At 37.2% G+C, this 20,000-nt stretch overlaps 1 protein-coding gene across 10 annotated transcripts in view; it reads left to right on the top strand.

Moving 5' to 3' along the window:
- The window catches only part of LOC144971141 (uncharacterized), a 73,138-nt gene that overhangs the window by 23,757 nt on the left and 29,381 nt on the right, over positions 1 to 20,000 (top strand). For 4 of the 10 annotated variants that reach the window (XM_078911589.1, XM_078911592.1, XM_078911595.1 and 1 more), the window contains exon 2: positions 3,214 to 3,761. In XM_078911589.1, the coding sequence (XP_078767715.1) occupies positions 3,434 to 3,761 (328 nt within the window). In that variant the 5' untranslated portion in view covers positions 3,214 to 3,433. Of the gene's footprint in view, positions 1 to 2,970; positions 3,762 to 20,000 lie in introns of all 10 variants that reach the window. The other 6 variants (XM_078911586.1, XM_078911593.1, XM_078911591.1 and 3 more) reach the window with 3 other exon arrangements.

Here is a 20,000-nt window from a genome sequence, read left to right as displayed (position 1 = left end):
ATAGCTCTCTTTGTTATTTACAATTCATTGGAATTCAAAAGGTTCATTTTTAGGCAATTGCAAAAGTAAATCGTACATTAACTTAGAATTTTCAATTAATAAATTAAAATAGTAAAATCATTTAAAAACCGCAATTTCAGTGGGTTTTTTTGTTGTTGTTGTTGTTTGTTTGTTCGGTCGGTTTTGTCTAGTCAGGCCTAAATATTGCTCAGGGGTCGAATAGAGTCGAGATTGAGTCTTAGTCCTTGCTGGTCATTGTGCTTTGCCTCATCCTCTCAGCCATCTCGGACGTATAACCGTATTATAAACCGTTTTGGATCTCAGTAACGTGTTTTTATATGAGAGAAAAGCAAGTAAATGTATTTATAAATTCGTTCAATTTGAAGAACATATTTTCACGGGGCATTTGAAGTGCCGAATAAAGGATAATAATAGAAGCCCTGGTTAATGAATCGATAACAGAATTTGACAAACAAAAAATAAAAAAAAAGAAATAGGCCCATGTTCTTGGATTTATTTGGTTTTCGTCATGCCTACGTAGATCTTGATCCTGAGTCCTGTCTAAGCTTAATCGATTGAAGCTCCCGACTTCTCTTCTAATGAGATGATTCTAGACACATACGTCAGAATAAACGGAAAACATTTCCCTGCTCTCAAGAATCTAAGATACTTTTTCTTATTCTTCCTTTCCTTATCAGCAGAAAGTATTCTCTATGCTGATGGGCTGTTAATCCCTGTCTTAGATAAAGAATAAAGACAATCATAGTCGTGCTGTTTTGTGGCCCATTATTGTAGTATGACACTTGATTGATGTGCAATAGGTCAGGTTCAAGTCCTGGTGTGAAAGGCGCAAAGGCTATTTACTTATATTTTCTCACCATACTCGGGTGTAAAATGAGCACCTGGTTAGTAAAAGCGTTGTGTCTGCAATTTGCACTAGTCACCTCTAGTTCTACATTAATGGATACTGCTCTAGAGTACAGCTCATAATTAGTCAAGAGGTCTCGTTGGATGCAGATGCGATCTATTATGCTTCCGCCATTTTTCCATAATATTAGATGAAGACGGTTATGAGGGAGTGTGGAGGCGACGATTCATCACAGCCATCGTACGTCTTTAAAGTGTTTCCGTTTACTGTTTACATCCTTATTTAAGTCTCTGTGCAATTATGTTTCATAATATTGAAATCAAAATAGCTGACATCTTGAAAACCTGCCTTTCTAATTATACCGACTGTCTGTAATTTGTCTACGCTAAGGTGACCATTCACTATCCCATCGACCCGTCCTTGTAATGACGGAGACACACATATTTTCATGTAGACACGAAAATGTAGTTGCAGCCACGAATCCTTGGCTGTTTCGAGATCATGCAAATGTTTAATTTGTCGTCTGTTGTCATTCCGTGTCCTTCACAAGAGTGAGGGGAAAACGACGAGAAAATTCTCTGTGTTTGAAATTGATTTTGTTGACCTCTCTCTATCTGTCAGTTTATGGCCCGAGCTGTCTCAGGTAAAATCCACCTTTAACCAAAGGGATTGAAATGGTTTTACAGAATTGACTAGAATGGAAACATTATTTTTCGTAAGGTAGTTGCATCGCTTGCAATGTTTTCCTCAAGTTTTTAACCTTATATTTCCTGCCGTTTCATTTCTTGTTAACTCTAAAATCATCCTTATTCTTGTGCTTATTGTTTGTTGTGGGACAGAAACACGGAAGCTTTTATTATCCTTTGTACATTATCAGGAGATCATTTTAAAACGTTCCCAGGGAGATAACGTTCCAAATTTTTAATAAGTGGTAAAAGAAAATTGGAGACCGAAAGAAGGAATGATGGAGTTTCAAATCATGCTTACGGTTCGATTATATTATAGGCTAGTAGCCAACTGCTTATAGTAGTAAAGTACCACTGTATCCCTAAATGATACATGGATGTTTGTTCTTTATTCAATCATCATCATACTAATCAAAAATACATATATTCAATTAAATGGCATACTTCACTCGTACTAAGATTGTTCTCAAAGGAAAATGATTTTTATTCTACTAAGATTTCGTCCTTCATGTTGCCCACATGTAAAAAAAAAAGAGACTACTTCCCAGTTTAGTCTGATATTATCTAGTTGTTATCTGTCGAATGAAAACAGAGAGTAATTTTAATGATTTAGCTTGGACATGGCCCTGTCCTGTCATGAATGATATCATTTGATTCTGGCTACTTGTGAATGGCTGTTTTCAAGGATTTGAAAAGATATGTCAGCTGTTGTTGTTGTTGATGTTGTTGTTGTTGTTGTATTACTATTAATCAAAATTTGATAATAGGTTCTATTTCGTGTAAAATCTATGAAATCCCACAAGCCTTTTATTCTATAATTGCTTTTAATACTCTTTCTTTTCTCTGAAAATATTCTCTTCTCGTTTTTTCAAATAAATGGATGTTAGTAAAAAAAAAAAAAAACAGGAATAGGAGGAGGGATAGGGAGAGGAGGAGGATAAGGATAAGGTTTAGAGGAAGTGAAGGAAAGGAAGATGAGAAGAATGAGTTGGGATGAAGAGGACGAGGGGTTAGGGTTGCTTTATTTGGTGGCGGTCGTCGATGTAATTATATAAAGTGGGAGGTATAAAATGAGAATAACAAGAGAAAATAATACAGGACAAGAAAACAACATCCTTTTAACAAAATACTTTTTGTTGTTGTTTTTGATTTCTTGCGCAATCCATCTAATCTTGTCCGTTTGTATCCTGACGAAAACAACTCCCGTGTAAATTTAAACACAGGCATACGTCATAATCTCGGAGGTTAGGATGTGGTTACTGGCCCAGGGCCCAAGGTTTTGTCATCAAATACAGGGTTGGATGAGGCCGGGTTAAGGTGCTTTAACATAATTTCTTGTTATCTTATTTATACGAAGGGCGTTTGATAAAAACAAGCACCAAACTTTATCTTACCCTTTTTTCTCGTTCTTTGAAGGTACGGGATATGGAAGCTTTGTGGTTTTATTCATATTATATTATTTATATTATAAAAGGGTTGTTCGCTTATAAATGACAGATGAAAAAACGCTTCGTAGTTATGTTTTGATATTACCATTGTGACTGTATGAGACTTAAATATTGAATATAAGTGTAGCATATTTATTTTAGACATAATAATTATCTCAAACTTATAGCAGTCTATTTTCTATTTAAAGTCTGTCTTTCTTTTCATATGAAGACTGAACTTTTAGAGTGGCATTTGATAAACATTTTGATATTGACGAAAACAACAACTTCAAAAAGTCCTCCGAATTTTCTACAGTGATTGTGGTTTTCATTGAATATAATGCGGATTTGATAAATATTCTCGCAACAATTTCTGGGATTATCTGTGATTATTCAGAAAAGCGAAAAGCAAGACTGGTTACGTCACTTGATATAGTCGATAATAAATAGCCATGGAATCGAACCACCATCATCACCATCATCCCTCACAGGAGACCAACAACATCGACAACATGGACCTGAAACACGCCGACAGTGACAGTGTCAACTCCATCCCTCCCCCACCACCACCCATGGGCATGGTGGTGCCTGTAGCCAGTGAAGAGTCCATGGATATCACGGAGGCAGAGCGGCTCAAACAGCAACAGGAGATGGAGCAGGACTACGAGATGCAGCAGCAACAACAGCAGCATCAAGAACAACTGGAACAGCAAAAGTTGCATGATTCGCAACATCACCAAAGCTCAGAGGAAAAAACTGCTGTTTCGAAAAACGACGACGGTAAGAGATGATTTATTATGTGATGGCGAGAGAGAGAGAGAGAGAGAGAGAGAGAGAGAGAGAGAGAGAGAGAGAGGGGGGGGGGGTAGGAGCGAAATAGATAACCCCTCCAACATTGGTTGACCAAGTCTTTAGCAATACATTATAATCCCACTAAAATTCCTCAATATTATTTGTTCCGAGAATTTAATGGCACTTTTACCCCTCAGGAGAGTTATTAGCGCCTTAAACGGTCTTGCGTTTTAAATGGCAACCCCATTCAAATACAATTTTAACCAAATTGTGTTTCCCCGTTTATTTGTATATTCTTCTCTCTTATGTGTGTAAAGACTCAGATAGATCTTATGTAAATCATTAAATCTTGAATATTTAGAAAGATCTTGTATAAAGAATTATTTCCTCCCCCCCCCCCTCTCTCTCTCTCTCTCTCTCTCTCTCTCTCTCTCTCTCTCTCTCTCTCTGAGAAGAGCTCTTTGATCTTTTTGTTCGATACTTGCATTTTAACTTGTAGGTCCCGGATTCGAGTCCCGCCACGGGCAATGGATAGTTGAGCCTTTGGAAAAGGCCCTTTAGTCACCTTCTCTCACCGTTCTCAATCAATTGTAAAATGAATATATTGTCGGTAACAGCGTCGTCTATGTCCAAAAAAGTGTAATAGCGCTTTACTTTCCCTACATTTTAAGTGTTGCTGTTGACTTGGGATTCTTATAAAACACCCTGAGGACATTTTGTGGATGTTGAACTATATAGAAGCTCAAGTTTTTTGGGGTTTTATTTTGGTAGATTTATTATCACATGTATGACAATCTCCAATGTACAACATAGACATAATTATTGAATAACTAGAGAGGACGATCAATTTACATAGAGTTGTTACCCCAATGCCCATTCTGTGGAGATTTTAAAGTTTTCGCGAAATCATAAGACGATATTTGACAGGACTCCGTTCATAGTCTGTATTGGACTGTAAAATATGTAAGATTGTATTGCATCGCACTGTAAATTTCTTTTTCGTCCTTGAGTCACCAATTACCATTTTATTCAATTTTTCTCAGATTATGTATCCTTCAGTTTGCAATTTTGGACACTTTATTTTCATATGTACTCATACAGATTTTTGATAGTTTCTTTCTATTCTGGGATAACCAAAGCGACAAAAGTTCATGGTGATACTTGAAAGGGCCTGAGTTTTCGCACCACTGCCAAAAGACTTATAAACTATCTTTTGTGAGCAATCAAGACGAAGGCGCGATCTCATTATTATAATTATCTTGCTAAGAAAGAACTAATGAAATAATTTTGAAAATAACCCCCGGAGAATTAATTCTATGTGAAAGAGCATCTGCTTTGCCCATCTCACGTAACTGGTACGATGAAATCCTGAACCTATAGTTTAATCTTTTGATAAGTACTTAATTTTCCAGTCATTAGGTGTATTAGAACGAAGAAATGCGGGGTTACAGAAAGGTAAGAAAGATTATCAGGCCATTTAATCATGCAGGTAAACGTTCTGATGTCATAATAGACCAATCAGTTAATTTGTTTATCTCAAGTTGCTGCTTGGATCATCGAATCATTTCATCTTGAATGTATTCAAAGGTGGTGCCTATGACTAATATACGAGATATTTTAGATATTAAACAGTGCCGGTTCTTGTCGAAGTTCGTAGGAAAGACTTCCACACCCCAACAAAACACTTTATTTCATTTTGGTCAGGAGTTTTTTGATCGAAATATCAATTATTTAAAATGACTCTCAAATTGTAAAATAATTTTCAAATTTGTTAAAGTTTTGAAACACCAGGTTTTGACTCTTAGTCGATAGATACTTTAAGAGAAAAGTTTTCTAGCTAAAGTAAAGAAATTGTTTTGCCAGAGCACGTGACATGTTACCTACGCCCCTTTCCTCCTATATATACCACCTACTAGTATTTGTTGTTGTAAAGACGTAGTACTAAAGAAAATTATCAAGACTTGAATTTTTAATAAGTTCATGTCAATAGAATAATTTGCTGATTCTGATTGGACATAATTGGTATCAAATTGTCGTTGATTTCACGTATTATCGTAAGCGATAAGTTTCACATATTATATCATATCAGCAAATAAGTTTCGACACAATGTAGTAATTAAGGATTTTACATACCATCTTATATGCTAAAAATCATGATTTATCCCAAAACCACTTGCTCTTTGTGGTTGTTTTATAAAATGCATAAGAAATGTTTAACAGGATATAATAGTTTAAATACTTTGCGAAGTCCCAGGTTTGAGAGTTTTTGCCAAGATGATAGTCATTTAAATCGATCGATATTTGAAGGACAAGTTTTTTGGCCAAATTTTTAAATGTATGTTTTTCCAGAGTACGGCAGGTCTAGTTTTAAACCCAAGATACGGTAGCCATTTTTCTTGGGACTAAACTGCCGGTGATGAGATTTAAAATTGGTTTTGAATCGTTCAGAAGTCTTATTTTCATTTTAGATGCTACGTCGCTTGTGCCTAATCAGCTATGATATGTGTGTGTGTGTGTGTGTGTGTGTGTGTGTGTGCGCGCGCGTGTGTGTGTGTATGTGTGTGTTTCAATCATCCGGGATTAAAATCAGTGATTGTATATTATGTAACCATCAGAAATACATACTGTTAGTTTTTGGTGATCTTTATGTTGTTTTTACTAAACACACACACACACACACACACACACACATAAATTCATACATAATACACACGCATACTCAATAATATACATAATCGATCTTGCATTGTAATGTCGCCAACTTTCCCAGACGAGAGCTTTTCTCGCAAAGCGTGTCCCAAACCATCGGGATATTCCCTATTTCCCTAAGGTGTCGTAAAGCATCCGAGAATAGCGGTGCCTTTTGTACCACGAGCACCATCATAATTTATTTTTATTTTACTCATTTCTACGCTTTATATTATATATAATAGGGGGGAGGGGGGGGGGGGGGAGAAAGGATACAACTTTGTGTTGCTTCCTTGGAAGATGGTTCTTTGAGGAGAGATTTATATTGCTTGTTTATTTTACCCAGAAAAAGAATCGCCACATAAGATAAAAAGCGCAATTGAGTTTATCAATCTCTCACTCTCTCTTTCTCTCTCTCTCTCTCTCTCTCTCTCTCTCTCTCTCTCTCTCTCTCTCTCTGTATGCATGTATGTATTTGTGTGTGGATATGTATGTATTTGTGTATGTATGAGTGTGTGTTTGAATCTTTCCTCGACATATTAATACAGTCTCCCCATAGCAACGCCAACGGGCAATAACCTTTTGGAGGGAGCTGGAATGAATGGCAAGAGTATTTCCCCCGTAAAATTCATATCAGCCGAACGGAAATAATCGCCCTAATCGAACACGACACAGTTGATGTTGATAGGAAATAGTGGCATTTTACAGTGTTACCCACTATCACTGTTCGCATAGTCCTGCAAACACGGTAGATTTATATTTAATCACCCTAAATGTATCTCAAACAAAAACAAAACATTGACGTGACAGTAGCGTATGGATTGGAAGTTTAGGCTTTAATTTATATTTAGTACTCCGATATTTTACTTAATGGTAAAGTCTCCATCTTTTTTTCTCTTACTAATTCTTCAGCCTTTGGCTGCAATTTTTATTTAAATTGGAAATTATACTGAACTTATACATTTTGAAACTGATCTTTAAAAAACCTCTCTCATCCTCATCTGTTAACACATCATTTTACTCGCACTACACATCAGAATCGCTTTCCTGGAAGAATACTATAACAGTACCCTACAGCGGAGGCCCTATGGAATCTAATAAAACGGACGTTTAAATATCACCCCCCCCCCCCCCCCCCCCCCCCCCCATCTTCTTCTCGATCCCCACACCATATTTCCAATAGTTCCTGGAACATCCAATCATTTGTAAATCTTATCAATATACGATCTGTCACTCCCCCCCCCCCCCCACACACACACACACACTTTCACCTTCCCCGATTCGATTACCCCGTTACCACCATATCCGCTTGCTGGAACACCAAATTATGGTTAAATAGTATTGGAGCGAGCGAGTATTCCACTCTCAATCCCACCCCTACAGTACACCTATCGTAACTATCCATCTCCCCGCCACATTGGCAATGCCATTGACACTGAGCTCATCCTGCCACGCTACAAACAAACAGACAAACAAACTAAAATGATAATGATATAATGAAAATTGTGGCTGAAATTACCAAATGGGATTGAGAAAGAAAAAAAAAAAAGAGGGGGGGGGGGGATAGAGGCTAATGCTACACGCCTTTGACTATTGTACCCGTTCGTGCCTTTTATTCAAGGCCGCCGTCCCTTGTGGGTACGCATTCATAATAATACATACATTACCGTTTTAACCCTATATCGGATCGATGCATCCCGGTCCCGCAATACAACTATCTGGGAAACACAAAAAGATCGATTTGTTGCTATTTATAGAACAGCCTCAAGGTTTCAGCACGGCCGCTTTGCTATCACGAAGGAAAACATCTTATTGCTCCTTTCAATTCCCGTTCCCTGGAAGTGCTTTCTTGAGTTTGGTCCTTGATTTGATTCGTCGGTCTCCTTTAAAAAAAAAATCATGTTTTATTTGTTCATGTTTACATTGTGCCCCTTAGTATATTACTATCAGAGAGAAATACTCTTTTTTTAAAAAACATGCATGTTTATTCTTTTTATGTTTTATAAGAGAGATATAATTACAGTTGTAAAGTGGGGATAATTGGAGAGAGAGAGAGAGAGAGAGAGAGAGAGAGAGAGAGAGAGAGGGAGAGAGTTTGTTGGAAGGGGTCCCATGGTATACCATAGACAGACAGAGATGGGGAGGAGGAGAGAGAAAGAGAGTGAGAAAGAGAAGAGAGAGAAAGTGGGAGAGAGAGAGAGAGAGAGAGAGAGAGAGAGAGAGAGAGAGAGAGAGAGAGAGAGAGAGAGATTATATATATGTATGTGAACTTTTATTGAACAGATATTTAAGAAATGAGGTAGGGATTCAAACAATCATGCAGGAGGTATTTAAAAATGGAGAATGTAAGGGAGGCACTCTCCGTAAATGAATTACTGTCCATATTGAATAGGTGAAAGTCTTCCAGTTTCCAATCGGCAGTGACTAGGAGTTCCAGACAACCCTTTATTAGGCTTGTCTAGACGACAACAATATTATGGCAGATCGAGGAACCGCTCTAGCAGACAATGTGCCACAAATCTAATAAGGCTCAAAAGTTTCGGCTGTGTCCTTGTTTCTAAAAATACGAATTTAGGAAAGAAGAAAATGTATCGATAGAAGACATGACCGGACACTTTGTTTTTGAGATTGTTATATTTTAATTCTTTACTTGTGCCGTCAACCAGTTAACTGGCCAGCTCCGGAAAACATGTATTTAAAGATCTGACCGGATAACTCGTCCTTCATATATATCGACCGATTTAAATGACCTTCATCTTGGCAACAACAACAACCAAAACGGAGAGGAACGTTGGAATGGATGCCAAAATCGTGAGCCGGATGGCAACATAATATTATTTGATTCCATTTGAGTTTATCATACGTGGATCCAATACATCTCTACCCTATTCTAAGAAAATCTTGTTTTTCGCTTTAGCGGGGAAAAACTGTACCTCAAATATCTTTAGATTATAATCTCAAAAGTCTGAAACCTGAGACTTTCTTGAAACATGATTTATGATTGGGGGGGGGGGGGGGGGGCAGTTAATTGACCGATAATCGGTAAAAGTTTTTGTTGTCACATTTTTAAAAAAAATGGATTTTGTCAGAATAAAAGTCAGGCATCTGTCTTTCAGTCCTTCAGAGCCATTAGTCCCATCTAAGTTTCTATATCCTGAAACGGACGACAGCAATTGCTTGTTATCCTTTAGATAGGACGGAAGTCTATCGCAAGGTACTTCCAGCTAGATATAGCAGATTCAGCTATCCAATTATCTTTTGATGGACTCGGGGGGAGAGGCGCGGGGGGGGGGGGGGGGGGGTCAGAAAAAAATCTCGACCGTCAGGGATCGATCTTGGTACCTTTGCGTTTGAAGCGAGTGCTTTACAAACTGTACTTTCCGGACCCCCGGTAAATCTGTAAGTATATTTTATAGTATTTGTTTTATGAAATTGAGTACCGACATTCATAAAATGTCATTGTCAAGTGTTTGTTGAAAGCATGTTTGTTGTTTTAGATAAAGGAGGAATTGTCTAGACAAGCAAGGTAAAAATGAAACAAAAATACGTTTTAGCATCAACAGAATCGTAGGAAGAAAATAAATAAACGATGTGTGTTGTTACCAGACAGAGGAAATTATAAACGTTGTGTGTTGTAACTAGACAGAAGATTATATAAACTTATGTGTTGTAACCAGACCTATGAAAATATAGATACTGTGTTTTACAATCAGACAGAAGAAATCATTAAAAGAAGATTGCATGGGAATGTTACCCCGTGGAAGCGTCTGGTGATTGGGCGCCCTCTTGAGCTCATTCTTCTGTATATTCTATCGGAGACAAATTATAATATTGATCCATTGCGTTGAGCTCAAAAACTCATAACATCCACCAACTGGATACAAGTACCAACACACAAAACTATGTGTAACCTTAAACGTTTATAGTCTGATTGATGCAATTTAGTCAGAGCTACTCATAAAAATGGCTGGCGAAAACAAAAACAGTTTCGTTCTATCTATTCCTTGGAATTTTTGGGCCTATAACTTAAGTTTTTGGTCTTTGTCAAGTTATGAGTTTGCGGAGGCTACAGAATGACACTTACCAAAAAATTATGTCACAAGGCGACGACGTTGGAACGTAATTGGCGTCACTCAGCTATGTGTTATTGCTTTGACAGTCATTTTGATGATTGGTTCTCACTTAAATAGATCAATAAGATTATGAACGTTGAAGGTCACAATTAGTTTTCAGGTACGTTATATCTGGCTGGCGCGTGATGTGAGTATTTTACCTAAACACAAAGCATCAATAGAAGGTGAATACTGAATTATGGTCACTGGATAGATTAAGAAAATCATATATATCCTGAGCACTACTAATAACAATCCTAGTTTCACTTTCTTTTGGTGATCGTCACCTTGTATTGGAACGTAATTTTCAGAGAAGGGCCGGGCTATAGGTTAACAAGGGCTACGGTTGAACACAGGTTATATTTTTTGAGGCGGGTTTTGGTCACTGGGTGCATGCATCATAAATGTCAGCTGATGAACAGGTGGTCATGACTGAACAAGCCCTAAAAGAAAAGTGAAGTGCTCTCTTGAATTTCTTTTGTGTTCGTAATCAAAAGATTTAAACATGGGTTCAAAACTTGAGCCTCAAATTTCTTGTCACATTTGATTGAAAACCCCCTTTTACCACCAAGCCCCCCGCCCCCCCCCCCCCCCCCTCCCCCCCGCCCCCTTCCTGACATAATACCTTTTCGAACTAATTGGCCATATTGTTTATATTATTTCCTGTTCGGCTTAGAGTTTGTCTAGACTTTTTGCAAAGAATTCCTACCCTTGTCACACACCATTTCGTCTGACATGCCATTCTACAGTTATACTACCCTTACATGAAAACTATACTTTGTCATGTCCAGTTTGGTGGAGAAATATTTCATGTTATTTCCTTTTGTAATTGTCAGACGATAATTTTAAATTCCAGCTTCTTTTTGCGTGTATGTGGTCTAGTGGTATGAAACTCGCTTTCGAATCGGAAGGTCCTGATTTCGAGCCTCGCTCAGCGCATAGTTGAGTCCTTGTAAAAGGCTCTTTACTCACATTTTCTCACCGTACTCAAGTGTAAAATGAGTACCTGGCCGCTTAACAACGTTGCCCCTATCGGAAAAAATGTAATATCGTCTAACAGGCGTCATGTCTCATTCTACACATTACGTGTTGTTGTTGCTCAGGGACCCTTTGTAAAGCGCTTTTAGCACGTTTAGTGGATATTGCACTATATAAAAGCCCAAGTTAAAACAAAAAAGCTATCGTGAATACTGCTAATACTGCATACAGCTTACTATGACGTGTTTGGGGGTTTCAAGACAACAAGAAATGTTAGATATAAACGCCTTTCAAGTTTATCAGAAGTATATTATTATTTTGTATGCCCTTTGTGAATCATTCACAATGATATTTGTATGTATGCAAATGTTTCTTCTTCTAAAGGTGCTATATATTTAGTAGGTCACATTGGCGTTATTAATGTTAAATCCCAGAAATTAGGCATTTTAAAACGTTCTTTGGGATCAAAAGTACATGAAAAAATTTAGAATTATTTTCTTTTATTTCTTTTTTTTTTAAGGGGGGGGGGGGAGTTGTTGTTTTTGTTTTGTTCTCGACATAATTTTAAAGGATTAAAAATCAAGTTTTACCGGAATAAACAAGGAGACAAGCGAAAACCTTTAAGAAAAATACAGACAGTTACTCAATTGGTAATATGGGATAAGAAATTAACAATTTACCATTTACTTCGATGTCTATATTCACGTAAGCAATAATGCTTGGTTAGAACTAGCATCGTATAGCATTTTTCTCTGACTTTTTGGCTTTTTTTTATTTTGGCCAAAACTTCCTGGCAATCTCACGTCCGGATCCCATCAACATCCGAATGTTTGTGAATCGTGCTCCAGCTGGCTTCTCTGTTTTCTGGGCGTTAGATCACAGAGATATCCAGAGTTTATTACATAATATATTTATATTGTAACAGAAACAAAATGGTTACCGGGCGTCTTTCTGTTTAGACTCCCTTTCTTTCTTCTTTCAAGCTTTGCTTACGATAGTATAGGAAACGGAAGAGGTTCCGTTCTGTTTCCACTTTTGATGAATGCATGTCAAGTTGCTGGCAATATAGAGATGCCATTGATTCCATTTACTTAGACGTATATTCGAAAGATTTGGAGATATTCTCGTCATCATCATCATCATCGTCATCATCATCATCATCATCATCATCATCATCATCATCATCATCATCAACTTCATCATCATCATCATCATCTGATCTTTATCATCCATAATCATCAATCATCATCATGATCATCAACAGGACCGTAAGCCGTTCAACCCAGTGTTTATCGTTTTTGTAAAGTCAAATTGAAAATGGCAGTTCTTGCTACCATTTTTATTGGATACTGTGGACTATGGCAAAGTACATAATGCCAGTTCTAAAAAGCTGTTTCCTCATCAATGCTGGGCGGACATTGTATACGTGATCGGCAGGGTGACGTCATGGAAGATCTAGGATTGCGAGTTTTTGACAAGATGAGAGTCATTTTATTCAATTGATATTTGAAGAACGAGTTCTCTGACCAATTTTTTAATGTGTTTTTTTTTTTTCAAAATTCGGCAGTACGGGCTTAAACGTATAAAATACTATTCTTTTTCCCACTTCTCTCTTGAGAAAAAAACAAAACACATTTTATATCCACTCCGACACCTACTCTACCATGTTCCCATCCATTGCCTATGGCCATTCGTGCCATTAGCAGTGAAGGGGAAGTAACTAGGTCTTATATCTACCGGTCACCGATAGACTTGCTCAATCTATTCACCAATCCAGCCGCTCCCCCGCCACCCTTCTCTCCCAGCTCCTTGCCCCGGGTAGAAGCAAAGACCATCATGACCACATTTTTTTTCTATCACTTCCAACTCGAACCCTCTATCAGATATCCCGAGGCTAGATGGCTGAATGGATAAGGCATTGTTCTTTGACGTTGAGGATTCGAAGATTCCAGTTATAGCTCCAAGTCACCATCTCTTTATTTTCCTCGAGCAATAAACTTAACCCTACCTATCGCTCACTTGACGAAGTTGAACTGACTCACAAACTCGTGCCCTGGATTTTAAAAAAACAAACAAACAGAACCCAAATTATCACTCGTATGTTTGACTCTTTAATTTTTTTATTTTTTTTTTTGGAAAACCTATTGGACCCCTAACATACCAATAAAATGGTAGTTAAAATTACTTGACACAAAAAGAGAAGTTTTTTTGGGGTTTTTTTTTTTTTTGGTTTTTTTTTTTTTTTGGGGGGGGGGGGGGGGTGGGGGGGGGGGGGGGGGGGGGTGATAAGGAGTCATTTAATTTCTTGACACCCAGTACACTAATGATATGCAATATTGTGTGGGTCAATCAATATTATCTTGACCGAATATTTTTGTGTGGTCTTAGTCTGGACACATAATAACACAGTTCTGAAAAGACCTTGGTTGTCGCACTTAATTGATAAAAGCACTGGAACGCTCTAAATATTACTAAAATCAGTCTTTCGCGTAACCCGACCCTGTTTCTTACTTTCTTTTTGTTATTTTTATAGGTCATAGGAAAATAAAAACAAAAACAAACAAATGATTACTCAGTCTACCGATCTACATATTATTATTCTCAAAGATCTGAAAAAGTGTTTATGACACAGTGCCCGACAAAGCAAAAAGAACAATACTAGATGGAAAAAAAAAAACATTCCAAGAAATCAGCCTGCTTCGAGACAGGGTTTTATTTCTTCGCATCTTTCTGCTTTGGCACTGTTTCTTAGGTTTCTTTTCAGTTGTTACTTTGATATTCTTATTCCTGTATGTAATATTTTGTATGTAATTCACTCATTCCTTCATCTCCTTGATTCCTCGTCCAAATCCCATTGCTTTATCTGAGAACATGGAATACCTGCTAGGTTTGTAGATTTTTAAAATTTGTTTTTTTTAATTTTCTTCTCCTATTTTCTATCCTTTTTTTTGAGTGGGAGAATGGGGAGGGGACGGAGGATCGAGGAAGGAAGGGAGAGTGGGGGGGGGGGGGGGGAGAGAGAGAGAGAGAGAGAGAGAGAGAGAGAGAGAGAGAGAGAGAGAGAGAGGGTGGGGGTGTGAGCTACGCTCATCATCGACTACTGGTTATGAGTTGTTGTTTTTTTTTTTTTAAAGAAATGCGGAGAGAACAGTATGATACGTCAATTAGAAGAAAACAAAAAGCTTTTAATGAAGATCGTGCAGCGTAGAAGCCGGTTGGCTCCGATTTGGCTATTACTTAATTTCAATCATTAATTCCCAGTCCTGCAAATGTCTTTACCAATTCTTATATTCGTTCTTTCCTCGTCCCTTTCTCCCTCATCATCATCATTATCACCATCCTCCTCATCATCATTTAATATATCGTTATTAAAAGTGAAATGCCCTTATTTAAACAAAAGCAACAAAAACAAAAAAACAAAGAAAAAACAAAGATTTAAAAACAAAAAAAAAGAAAAGAAAAATAAATAAATAAATACAGAAATTAAAATTTAAAAGTCATTAAAAGAGGGAGGGGGGGGGGTAGCCATTCATTGAGGTATCTCTCTTATTGTCCATCCTAAATTTTCTTTTTGTTTTGCTTTTTCAAGACAATTCTTTTGCCAGTTAAGACTGAAATAAGCACACCGGTGTCGTTATCAAAAATATTATCGTATTGCGTCACGGAAACTATGGAAAGTTATGACTACTTAAAAAAAAAAGTAAAATCTGTATTTTCAATAGTAGTCAACCTTTACCTTGAGCACATTGAAAAATAATAATACATTCATTATGCAGGTTTGAGAGGTTTTTTTTTGGTTTTTTTTTTTCCAAAATAAGCGTCATTTAAATCGATCGATATTTGAAGGACGAGTTTTCTGGCCAATTTCTAAATATCCGTCTTTCCAAGAGTACCTACGGCAATAACTGGTTAATAGCGCATACCGGACTTGATGTCTTAACGTTTATTTGACACGAGTCTCATGTCTAGACAAGAACCGTCCTTGTCTTCTTTGTTAAAGACCTTGTCAAACAACACGAGGGAAATTAGAAAATGTTTATTTGTCCATTGGTTTATACCAGCCATTTTGTTCACCTTGATGGGATATTCCACCTGTTGTGTTTTTGTCGGTTGGGTTTCTATTCACCTGTTTTACTCCTGATCTTTTTCCCCCTAAAAACTATCCAGTAGGGGATTGTCTTGGTTACAGATGAAGTATTCTCATGGACATATCGGTATCTCTCGTTTTAAAGTCGATATCGCTATCGTTCGATTCCATAATATTATTGTAGTCGAATATAATCTTTTCTACTATAAACCGATTGAAATTATGTTTTAAAGCAATAGAGCCGAAAAGACCCAATATTTATAGATAATAATATGTGTTTTTTTAAACCAACTCTAAAATTTGAATAGTATGGGTCCTTAACACACTCCTTTACAGAAAACCTGTCTTGAAAAAAAATGTGTTTACTATTTGAGAGCTTATTCGAACAAATCGATTTTAATTTTTAATGTCGTAATGGGTCCAATTTTATTAGAATATTAAATAATCATGCCAGTCTGGATCCATTAAAATTTTCCATTCATATGAAATCATATATATGTGTGTGTGTGTGTGTGTGTGTGTGTGTGTGTGTCTATCTACTGTCTATCTGTCTGTCTGTCTGTCTGTCTACCTATTTCATTATCAGTCTGAATGTCCTTTTAATGTATCATCAAGCACAATCTGTTTCCAAAAATTCATATTTTTCTTGTTCTTATCCGTCATTCATCAATCTGCTACCATCCATCCATCCACCCATCCATACGATACGGCTATCCATCCTATCTCTCCGTTCTTCATCCATTTGAATCTGTCCATTCATCTACCCATCCTTCCATCCATCATCAACCTCTTCTTTCATCTATCCCCTCATCCCCAGTGTTAACGGAACACCTGGACTCTTTCTCTGCAACTCATTTATACTTTGCAGTAGACCATCAAATTAGAGTTGCCAGAAAATGTTGTGCACTATGCCAAACATAAAGATCTGACAAAGTGTGTGAATCAGTACAAGAAAAGCAAGAAATAATAATACAAGAAAATTTCCATCCCAAATAAACCAGCCTGTGTCGACTGGGGATCGAACTTCAGACCTCCTGATAACCAAGGTCTGAGGCGCGATTCTCAGTCGAGGTAGGCTGATTTTTGGGGATGTTTTTATTTTCGTACATTTTTCTTTCTTGCTTTAACTGGCTCTGATTTACATTTACATTTTTTAAACCGTCTCCATTTTTTGTCATTTTGAAATATGCCAAACATACTTTGGATTAATGTTTTAAAATTTTCTTTTCTTTTAAGTCTCTTTTCACCTCTGGCTATTATGGCGTATATTATTGTCGTTTGAAAGTACAATTTACTTATTTTTTGTTTTGAAATTTTTATGGGTTGGTTTTCTGTATGCTGTACAATGCTTGTCATCAGACATGTAATCATTTTACACCGTTATAAGGACTCGACTTTGCACAACCCCACCTACAGCTATGTTTGAGAAGAGTTCATGAAGATTTTAAAAAGTTTTATAGTCAAAACAACGCTCAAAATCTGTATGCTATACAATGCTTTTACTACAAAACATGTATAAATTGGTATCGGGATTACGGAAGAATATTTTTGTATACCAAACAGTATTTAAAATGTTAGATTATTTAGGCCTGACTTTAATAATATGATTTAACATTTCTACAGCGCATAACCATGACGATGTCGCGCCATTGAAATGCCAAACTTGCTCATCAAATTCTACCTGGTGCAGCTTTAGATGCAGTTTGAAGGTTTCTAGCCTCATTTAGATCTCTGTTGGAAACCACAGCAGCTAGTCCGAGTCTTTCCACAGTCGAAAACCGTTATCGCAGCATTAAATGTTATCTCTTGATATTAGCTAAACACTTAACATAGGAATTTGCGTCAGTGTTCCGAGTCATAAAGAGAAAAGGATGTATTTAGTCGGAACATCCACTGATGATATTGGCGTAAGATAACCATCAAGTTGATTCATCAAATAGAACAAAATGCACATCAACAACATCATAACAAAAGCAAATAGGACCATGGGTTTCCTCCGACGAAATTTAACGATTAAATCAACAAGCGTCAAACCATTAGCTTGCAAATTATTAGTTCGACCACAAATTGAATACGCATGTACTGTTTGGGACCCACACACAAAACATCTCGTTGATAAACTTGAGGCAGCACAGAGACAAACTGCTCGTTTTGTTACGGGACATTATGAGAAAACATCAAGTGTGAGCAGCATGATTTATCAACTTGAATGGAAGTCACTCCAAACTTGGAGGAAAGCAGCACACCTGACCATGCTATAGAACAACCTTGTGGCGATTTCAAATCCTGACCTCCAAACACTAACACGAACACCCAGGACTTCCCACATGGACAGTTTCAGTCCCCTGACATCCACCAAAGACATAAAATTCTCATTTTATATCAGAACCATCACAGATTATAACAAATAACATCGTACTGTTACATCTGCTCCCACTTTAGATTTATTTGCTGAATATTCAACTTAATTTTATTGTTCATGATAAAATCTTCATGAGTGAAGGTGGACATTAAAGGAAGATTCAGATTCAGAAAATGTTGATGTGGTATAACTCCAAACATTATCTTAAGCTATATAGAAAAACCTTAAGGATAGATAGAGAAATTTGAAAATATAGGAACTTTCAATCTTCGGTCGCTTTATAAATATTGTCCCTATAATAATTTCATTAAAGTACACCTGATCTACTTTAGAGTTTGGGTTTGTCTGTTTTGTGCCCGTCTCCGACCCATCAAGTTGTTTTGAAATTAAGAAACCGATTTTGAGCGTTGTTTTGACTATAAAATTTTTAAAATCTTCATGAACTCTTCTCAAACATAGCTGTAGGTCTCAGGTTCGTTTTCCACTGTGGGTTGTGCAAAGTCGAGTCCTTATAACGGTGTAAAATGATTACATGTCTGATGACAAGCGTTGTGTCGATCGGCAATTGTCACAGCGCTTTACAAGTGTCATGCATGTCTCATCCAATGTGTGAAGTGTTGATGTTGGCTTCCGCGCTGTTAACACATTTAGTGGATATTACGTTGTTAAATAGCTCTTGTTTGTTGACCGTATTGGTGGGTGGACATAATATAAAGCATTACTTATATACTGTTCTGTTTCTATGTTCAAAGAATATATCGGCCGCCATGCATGGCACTATGAAAGGGATTACAGTGACGAAAGATAAATCTTTTAAAAACCAGGAGCGTTTATAAAGGGCGCAATATCCGCTAAAAGTGCTCAAAATGCTTTACAAGAAGCCCCAAGCCAACTGCAACTTGTAACTTGTAGAACGAGACCTGATACCTTTAAAGCACTGCTACAATTGTTTTCGACACAGACGCTTTTAGCGGCAAGAGGTACTCATTTTACATCTGAGTGCAGTAAGAAAAGGTGAGTGAGGACTCAACTAAGAGATAATTGAGTTTCAGGTCATAATGGCTAGAATTTAGAAATTTGTGTATTTTGAAGTTTAAGAGAAAAAAACAGTCATTGACCTGAATGATGCCGTTTATTTTAGCTCCAATATTTTTTTTTTTTAATCTCAAAATTTTAAAAGTTACGTTTTTTAAGAATTGTGTTCATTCCAACATAATACCGTTTTGAGACAATTGGTCACAAATGTGGAGATTGTAAATTGTTTAGAACGCGGAGATATCACAGGTTAATGGTTGATTTGCTGTGACCAGATCCGTAATAAGTAGCTACACCACACTGAACATCACAAGCCAATGCATCGCCCGCTTTTTCCTGTGGAATAATTACTCGTGTCTTGGCTCTATCTACTACAAGAAGTGTAATTTAATTTATTTTGTTTTATACTCAGTTCCCCTTTAAATCTTTTGTTTTCTCTCTCTCCCTCCACCCCCACAATCTTTTCATCCGACATTTTAGTATATTATACTTGAACTTCCTGTTGCTTGTGACCAATATCATAAAATTATTAAAATATTCAACTTTTAACTCTCATACCTCTTTGAAACAGTCTACTATTAAAGGCAAGACTTAAATTGGGTTGCTTCCCTTTGCCGCCGCTGTTTCCTTCTCAGCATCCACTTCATTCCTTTAATTTCCTGTTTGGTTCATGTCAAATCCCGCCCGGCTGTTTTGTGTTTACCCCTTCTCCCAAATGAATGCTGACTGGCAACATCAGAATATGGCCTTTCACACACCCCCCCCCCCCCTTTTCTCTCTCTCTCTCTCTCTCTCTCTCTCTCTCTCTCTCTCTCTCTCTCTCTCTTTCTATCTATCTATCTATCTATCTATCTATCTCTCTCTTTTACCATCCAGTCTCTCTCAAGAGTCATTATCACTCACAAATGGACACACACACACACACACACGCACACACACACACACACACACTCCTATTCTTTCCT

The sequence above is a fragment of the Berghia stephanieae genome, chromosome 4 (genome assembly GCF_034508935.2).
Source record: "Berghia stephanieae isolate SIO BIC M18660-M18661 chromosome 4, UCSD_Bste_1.3, whole genome shotgun sequence".
In the NCBI taxonomy this organism is placed as follows: Eukaryota; Metazoa; Mollusca; class Gastropoda; order Nudibranchia; family Aeolidiidae; genus Berghia; species Berghia stephanieae.
The sequence above is the reverse complement of the archived record's forward strand: the minus strand, read 5'-3'. Positions and strand labels throughout refer to the sequence as shown.